Source organism: Belonocnema kinseyi, chromosome 5 (assembly GCF_010883055.1).
Source record: "Belonocnema kinseyi isolate 2016_QV_RU_SX_M_011 chromosome 5, B_treatae_v1, whole genome shotgun sequence".
NCBI lineage: Eukaryota > Metazoa > Arthropoda > Insecta > Hymenoptera > Cynipidae > Belonocnema > Belonocnema kinseyi.
In genome coordinates this window covers 4,617,180-4,625,392 of record NC_046661.1, presented here as the reverse complement: position 1 = coordinate 4,625,392, position 8,213 = coordinate 4,617,180, and the positions used below count along the sequence as shown (strand labels likewise).

At 35.9% G+C, this 8,213-nt stretch overlaps 1 protein-coding gene across 1 annotated transcript in view; it reads right to left on the bottom strand.

Moving 5' to 3' along the window:
* Nucleotides 1-797: 797 nt before the first annotated feature.
* Nucleotides 798-8,213, bottom strand: part of LOC117172865 (neurobeachin-like) — an 825,867-nt gene continuing 818,451 nt past the window's right edge. Inside the window, exon 37 of the mRNA XM_033361129.1 lies at nucleotides 798-1,097. Coding sequence (XP_033217020.1) covers nucleotides 972-1,097 — 126 coding nt within the window. The 3' untranslated portion in view covers nucleotides 798-971. The remainder of the gene's footprint in view (nucleotides 1,098-8,213) is intronic.

Sequence of the window (8,213 nt, the reverse complement as noted above, 5' to 3'; positions counted from 1 at the left end):
TGGCGTTCAAAAAAGGCACTTAATGTTGAATACTTTTGCACACCTCGAACTTATAAAATTATTTGAAACAGGTGCATCAAATAAGTTTTAATTAATTTTTTCATAGCAACCTATGTCTAAGGTTGCCTTAATAAGAATTTAAATGTGTAAAATTTTTCGTAAAAATAAAAAAACACGAGTTCTATTTCCTATAGTTTGGGAAATATGGCCTGCAGAAATTATATTTCAGTGAAAAATATGTCTGAAAATATTTGTAAATTTACTTGATGTGTCTTATATCATTTCCTGTATATCGTCGATGAATACTTATATTATTTGAAGTACATATACGTATACGTCCGAAGATACAGCGTCCTCAAAAGTATTCTTTTTCATGCAATTTGGTTCGGTATTGTGTTTTTTTCGGAAAAACTTGCTCCTCGTGCACTTCATGCAAATATAAGAGAAACCAATTTCAAGTTTAATCGATCTTAGTTCATTTTTTAAATTAATATTATAAAAAATTCCATCGCAATGAAGTCAATTTCCTTTAGTTCAGCGAATTTTTCATATGTTTATTATCATAAAAACAACCTTTTACATGAAATGAGGCAGAAGCAAGTTATTTCGCAAAAACTCAATGTCTGATAAAATTTTATAAAAAGGACATTTTTCAGGATTCTTTAACTTCGGAACTATGTGAGATAGAACTTTTTTTCTTAGATTTGATTTTTCGTTGACATTTAATTTTTCGGAGATAAGAATTCCACAATTTAGTAGGGGAGGGTCCACATACAAAAGGTTTAAAGTTGGAAAATTGAAACAATTCAGGCCCTGTAACTTTGAATTTAAATAATCCGTGATGGAATTAATCCATAACTTGAATCATCTCCCTTATACTAGGAATATCGAAAGCCAGAAAGAGTTTAAAAAAGGCGTGCCAACTCGCTAAAACATTCCATGCAAATGTGATATCTGATGAGAATTGTCGACTATTTAGAATATCCCGAGAACCAGAATCCAAGTGGATGGTGGATACTTGATACTGGATGTTTGGTGCATTCCTGAGCGTCTTGTCTATCGGTGATATCTTGTAAGTGGACGAAGATCGTGGTTAGCTGGAAAAGACGATGGAGATGAAAGAAATTCAGGATCAGCGAGAGAGTGAGAGAGGGGAGGGCGAGAGAGTGAGAGAGGGAGAGAGAGAGAGAGAATGAGAAGACGGATTCAAACAGCGCAAAGGGAAGGGATAAAAGAAGGTAGGCAGACATTTGAGCCCTGCGGGGGGCTCCTGATTGCCGACCCTGAAGATCAGTCGGCCCCATGGGGCCCACCTCTGTTTGTTTTATTCCCTAGTTATACTAACGCGAGATCTACGACCAATATATGATAATCGCCTCTCCCTGCTTCCACCTCCTTTAGCATCACTCTGCGCAACCACGACCGCCTTCACAAAACGCGGATATTCAAGCACGTACCACAAAACCTACACCCTCACATACACACACACACACACATATATATATATATATATATATATATATATATGCTCATTTACTTCTTCAAGTCTCTTATCAAAAAGCACTCTATAAATTCGTCTTATTTTCATTAATCAACAGTTTCAATTTACGTTAAACAAACTGCTCATCAATTTACATCATGTGAGCGATAAATACGATTTATTCTTCTTATCCTCTGCAATTATTAATTAATTTCAACCTTGCATCCCATTAATCATTTCTATTTTTCTTGAGGTTTATTTACAATTTTCAACCAACTTCCCTTTTCTTTCTTGTTGTAGAAGTCGAATTTCAAAATACCAGGATGTTTCAAGATTTTACAAATCAACTTTTGGAAAATTTTCAAGACAAGTTTTTCAATAAATTCTATGGAAAATTTCAACAGCTGTTGCTAAAGTACCCTTACTTTTATAATATTAACATGGAAATTTTGCTCTTGTAACAGCGCACAGGGTAATCAAATCCTGCATTTAAGGTGATGCTACGAGTGGACGAGCTGATCAAGATTCATATTTTTTCACCCATATTTAAAATTAAAAGTTTAAATAAAGCGGACAAATTTTCGAAGAATATTAATAAATATTAAAGGACCGTTTGTCGCAAGGCACAGAGCTGGGGGAAGAAAAACATTTATTTATGAAAATAAGAAATATTAATCGAAGCATTTAGGCTTTACGACAGATCATTAGATTTTGCATTATTTTTGTATAATTTTCGTGAACAATTTTTGTTGTTTTGCTCACTTTGATAATTATAAACCACATAACTAGCCCGTTGACAAATTTGAAAATTGCTGTAAACTATTAATTTAAAAAAAATGTTTTTTTAACAATTCTTATTATTTAGGGCCAGAGATAGCTTCCTTTGTGCCGTCTATTTAGCGTTTTAAATTTTCAACACAATATCTCATTCCGTGTGGATGTGCCAATACAAATTTAAAAGGTTTTTTCGGCTATTATTTCATTCTAAACAAGGTTTTTTAAGATGTACAAAAATAGGTTATTATGTAATAGTAAAATATAGTATGTAATAAGCTATTGACGCTCACTTCAATTTTTATAACGCAATTTAATCAATTCGTATCAACCTGAATTTGTAAACTAAGCAGAAAAGTATTAAGATAATTATTAAAACTTCAAAAAAGCGACAAAAAATTGCTATTTTTTTTTGTTTAAATTTCATGACATTTCCAGGTTTTCCAGATTCTGTAGGAACCCTGCTTTTTTTTAATGTTAGCCGATTGTCAGGATAAAAGGACCTGATTTACACATGCTATAAATAATTAAACAATTATTATTTTAGGGTGAAGAGTTGGAAAATGGCTACAAAAATTATAAGAAGTCTATAGAAAAATGCACCTCACGAGGTAACTTTTTATTACAAAATCTGCTCACATCGCAGGCACATTCTAATCGCGAGCTACGCGCGCGGCTCGCTTGGCTCGCAAGTTTGAGCGCGCCTAGAGCGCGCGTAGGCTCTGTAGGCTTTGAGGTACACATTCTCAGCGTGAAACTCGCGCTGCACGCTCGATTTTCAACAGACATTTGTAAACAGTTTTTTTTTAAATCTTCTTTTCGTAACACTCGCCGTTTTCCCAAACATTTTGTATTTTAATTTTATTTGCAATATTATTTTTCACGAATAAAACAAAAAGGACGCATCCTATCGCGAAGTAATTCTTAACGAAATTGTAGATCTTTGTTGGAATAACAATTTTTGAATTTTGAATTTTTGATTTTTCATTATATTTTGTGTATCAAAATTTGAATTTTCTATTTTCCAAGAAAATCCAAAAGTTTGTTATGACAGTCTTGTAGGGATTTCAAAAAGCAATGTTTTTCTTTTCATGACTTTTTTCACATCGTGCGTTGTTTGGCTTACAATTTTGAATTTCGGTTGGTTTTAAAATTTTTGAAAGTGCTATAACTCTGAAAATTTTCTTTTTATCAAAAAGGTCATTAGAATAAATTGTTTCTCCATTTAAATACTGTAAATATCCGTACATAAAATTTTCAAATTCAGAAAAAAGTGGTGTCAACAATTTTTTAAAAGTGCTCACTTTTTGAATTTTTATCAAAAATAGCTGGTTAACGAACTCTTTCTTTCTTTTAGAACCTAAAAAAAGTGTGCCAAATATAGATTTGATCCGTTCATTTTTTCAAAAGTTATCCTGATTACGGACGGACGGCAAGACGGCCGGACGGACAGACAGACGCCATCCTAAAAACCTGATTTTCGTATTCAGGGGAGCTCGAAACGTGGAGATCAGTTGAAAAACTGTGGTGTCAAATTTCGGACAATTCTAATACTTTCTCAATTATAAATGATGAGAATGTAAAAAACGGAGTAAAACATTTTTAATAATCGGAAACTAATATTTTTCAAGTAAATATATTTGACGCTCTACTTAGGTTCCTTAATTTAACAGGCCCAAAAAAAATTTGTCTGCACGAGACAAGTATTTAGGCTACCCTTATGGATTTTTATCCGCTGAATCCGAATATGGCCTCAGAATTTGTTCTACACGTCTCAGTTTTCCCCTAGATGCAAAAACTAGGGAAAATCCTAGGGATTTTCTAGTCACACAGTCCACACAACAAATTTTTCTGCACAAGACAAGTGACTAGGCTACTCTTATGGATTTTGAGTCGTTCAATCTCAATAAGGCCTCAGAATTAGTCCTACATGTCTCATTTTTCCCCTGGATGCAGAAAATAGAGGAAATCCTTGGGGACTTTCTAGTCACACAGGCCAAACAAAAAATTTGTCTGTACGAGACAAGTGATTAGGCTACCCCTATAGATTTTTGAGCCGCTGAATCCGAATATGGCTTTAGAATTTGTCCTACACATCTCAGTTTCCCTCTAGATGCAGAAAATATGGAAAGCCCTAGGGATAATTTGCACTTTATTTTGATAATACCAGTATGCACGAACAAAGACACATCGATATTATATTGTTAATTGCAACGACTTGTAGTAACTTAATTTGTACACAGAAATTCTTTAGTGTGCCTTCTATTTCCCCTAGCTTGAGTAATTCTAGGGAAATTAAAGGTCTTTCTCAGATTATATAGATTTACACAGGAAAAAATATAAAAACCTAATATCCTTTACAGTTTTGCGTGCGAAATCAGTCACATGTCCCGTGCAACTTTTTTTTTGTGGGCCTGTATGACCGGAAATTCCCTAGGCCTTTTTTAACATTTTGCATCTAAAGAGAAAATGGAACAAGCCCGAAAAATGCGGGGTTCAAATTTAGATTTAGCACACAAATCTTCAAAGGATATGACCCCCCCCCCCCACCCACCGTACAAATCTATATAATATAAGAAAGATCTTCAATTTCCCTAGAATTACCGAAGCTAGAGGAAACAGAAGCCACACTAGAGCATTTATATGTACAAATTAAATCTCTATAAGTCAGGACACTTAAGAATATAACATCCATGTGTCTATTTTCGCGTATACTAGTATTATAAAAATAACGTCCAGAATTTCCCTAGGTTTTTGCCTTTGTTCTGCATCTAGGAGAAAACTGAGACGTGTATGAGAAATTCTAAGGCCATATTCGGATTCAGCGGGCCAAAATCCATAAGGGTAGCCTAGTCACTTGTCTCGTGCAAATAACTTTTCTTTTTGTGGGCCTGTGTTTTCTATTCCAGCGAACAAGTTTTTAATTTCTATGACTCAAAATACTTAGAATGAAGAAGAAGCCTTGACCTTTTTAATTTCTTTTATCAGTTTCTGGAAAAACAATTAAATTGCTCAAACCTATTACAATTTTGTGATTTCAAGCATGAGTGAAGTCTTAAATTTTCTAGTTTACTCAACAACAACAAATCCAGAATGATTAATAATATTATACAAGTTAGATGACTTTCCCTTTTATATATCTTTCAAAACTGTACACTGATATTAAAATTTTTATATATCGTACTTGGGACTTTTTAATATCCTAGAAACGTCCCATCGATATCCTGAAGATATCCCTGGGATATCCTGAAATAAATGGGATTAAATGGGATATCCCCGAATATCCTATTGCAGTCAGAGAGTTAATATACAGTGTGTCCAAAAACCTCCGGACCTCCTGAATATTTCCCCAGGTAAAAAATTTTTCATTGAGTTCAATGTCATTCTTATAGCAACTTTTAACGAAGAATTCAACGGTGACTTTTAATTGAGTTTGACGATGAACTTAAAGGTACTTTCAAGGTCAAATTTTTTTTTAAACGAAAACCCATCTTTTTGACACTGAAAATCGATAAAACGGGAAATTTTACGTTCAAATATGTATCAAGGGTATAAGTTCAATTTTCCCTTGAAAGTCACTCAAAAGTCTATAAAACTTTAACATGGTCCAAACATCTCTGAAATCAGCAGTTTAAAAAAAAATAGCATATCAATGGAATTTATTTGTTTCAAGAAGGCCAATTCGATCGTGACCTTTAATTTGATATTGAAGATTACCTTGAAGGTCATTTCAAGGTCAAATGTTTTAAAACAAAAACCCCTCTTCTTGACATTAAAAATCCATAAAGCGGAAAATTTTACGTTCAAATATGTATTCAGGGCATAGGTTCAATTTTACCTCAAAAGTCACTCGAAGGTCATTAAAACTTTAACATGGTCCAAAGACCTCTGAGATTAGCAGCTTTTGCACACTTTTATATCAGTGGAAGTTATCTCTTTTAACAAGGCACATTCAGAAGTGACCTTGATTCTGACCTTTATATTCCCGTGCCCCTTGCCTTTGACGTTTCGGTTGTTTAGAATTTTTTGGCTAAATATCGTATCTGTGTGTTAAACAAAAATACTATTTGATATTTCAGCAAAAACAAAAGATATTTGAACAAACTCAACGGCATTCGAAAGGGCGATACTTGTACTTTAAAATGGATTTTATGGTTTTTTGAGTGAATTAAAAAATTCGATGATACATAACCTCAAATATAGGCAAAAATCGCTGTTTTTTGCACCTTTAGGTTAGGATATCTCCGAAAATAGAGCCAATTGAAAATTTTGGACCGCATGTTCGAATTCAGCATGCCAAAAACCTTCGGAAAAGCATATTCTGGTTTCTGGGTCAGACGGTCCACCTGATTTTGTCGGCCTGATTATAGTCAGGTACTTTGAAACGTGAGAAGCAAGGGGACTCACGATAATTAGGCCAAAAGCCTAGTCACTGAGAAATCTCAGATTGCCGCGCTGCATTTTTTAAAAGAACTCTTTGAGGAACTCTTAGAACTCTTAGAACTCTTAGAAATCTTAGAAATTTTTCAAAAAGTGTGGAGAATTAACACCACGAAGCATTCTAAAGTTCGTGATGCACTCCGATGGCAACACAATTTACTACGTCCACGTCGTTGTTCCTGGATAACGCTGAAAGTCAAATTAAACCTATAACCTCAAAACATATTTGAACGTAAATTTTTCCGCTTTGTGGATTTCTGATGTTAAAAATGGGGGTTTATATATTTTTTAATTGAGTCTGAAATGACCTTTAAGTAAATCGTAAAGGTAAAATTAAAGGTCACCATTAAATGCGCCTGGTTAAAACAACTAAATTCCATTGATATAAAATTTTTTCAAAAGCTGTTGATCTCAGAGGTGTTCGGAGCATGTTTAAGTTTTAATTGCTTTAGAGTAACCTTCCAGGTCAAATTAAACCTGTGGTCCCGAAGTAATTAAACCCCAAGCGGAGTTGTGAAAACCGTGCCGAAAGCTGAATAGCACCTGGGTGAGGCGTCTAGAACGGTGACTCTGAGATACCGGGCGACCTTTTAGAGTACGCAGCCTTATCCTTGCATGCGGGGCTCTACAAGGATGGATGAACCACTTTCCCTAGCTTCTCGTAAGAACAACAATGACAACACAAACATAGCTGTAGTAAGTGCGGTTCAAAACTACAGAACGCACAGGGATCCCGACAGTGGGTCGGCCCACAATGCCGACCACTCTAGAGCTGGGGGAGCCAATCAAAATGAATTCAATGCGATGATTCGGCGGAATCTCGGGACCATTAGGTGGACGGAGCGATTAAATCACGACTTGCTAGAGTGCTACGAAGCGAGTGTGGCCCCTGAACGGGGTTACATGGCACAGCTGCATAATCTCTGGAGCGAGAAACACCCGGAGCTATCGCACTTTTCGCAGCGACATCTGCGAAACCATGCTGAACTACTCCGAAAAAGGGGCTATGTAAGCGGAACGCCTACTCTACCATAGCTAGAACGAGCCGGCCATAGAGAAAGAGAGGCGACAATAAGACCTACCGCGGGCAGGCATCCAACAGAGGCAGAGCGATGCTTTACGACCCGGAGAAACATCAACACCAAGGTTTCTCTCAAGCCTAAAGATCTGCCTGAAATGGATGACGAGCTTCGTGGACCTTTTTCCGGAGAATCCGACCTCTGGGCTATCACTTATTGTGTGTATAATGCAGCGAAAGCTTTGGCCGATGCGAACCGTAAAACAAAACCAACGCTTGATCATAAGACTAAAAGACAAATGCATCAACTTGCCATAAAGTTAGGTCAGTTCTATCAGTCAATACGGATACTATCTGACGCTAAGAGAAGTCTAGAGCGGAGGGAGAGGTGGGTCAGAAAAAATCAACAGTTTCTCTCTGACCCATCTCCACTCTTCCAAGACCCTCCAGTTACTGTCGAACACCCACCCAAACCAGAGGAGGTCGAAGTATTTTGGAGAG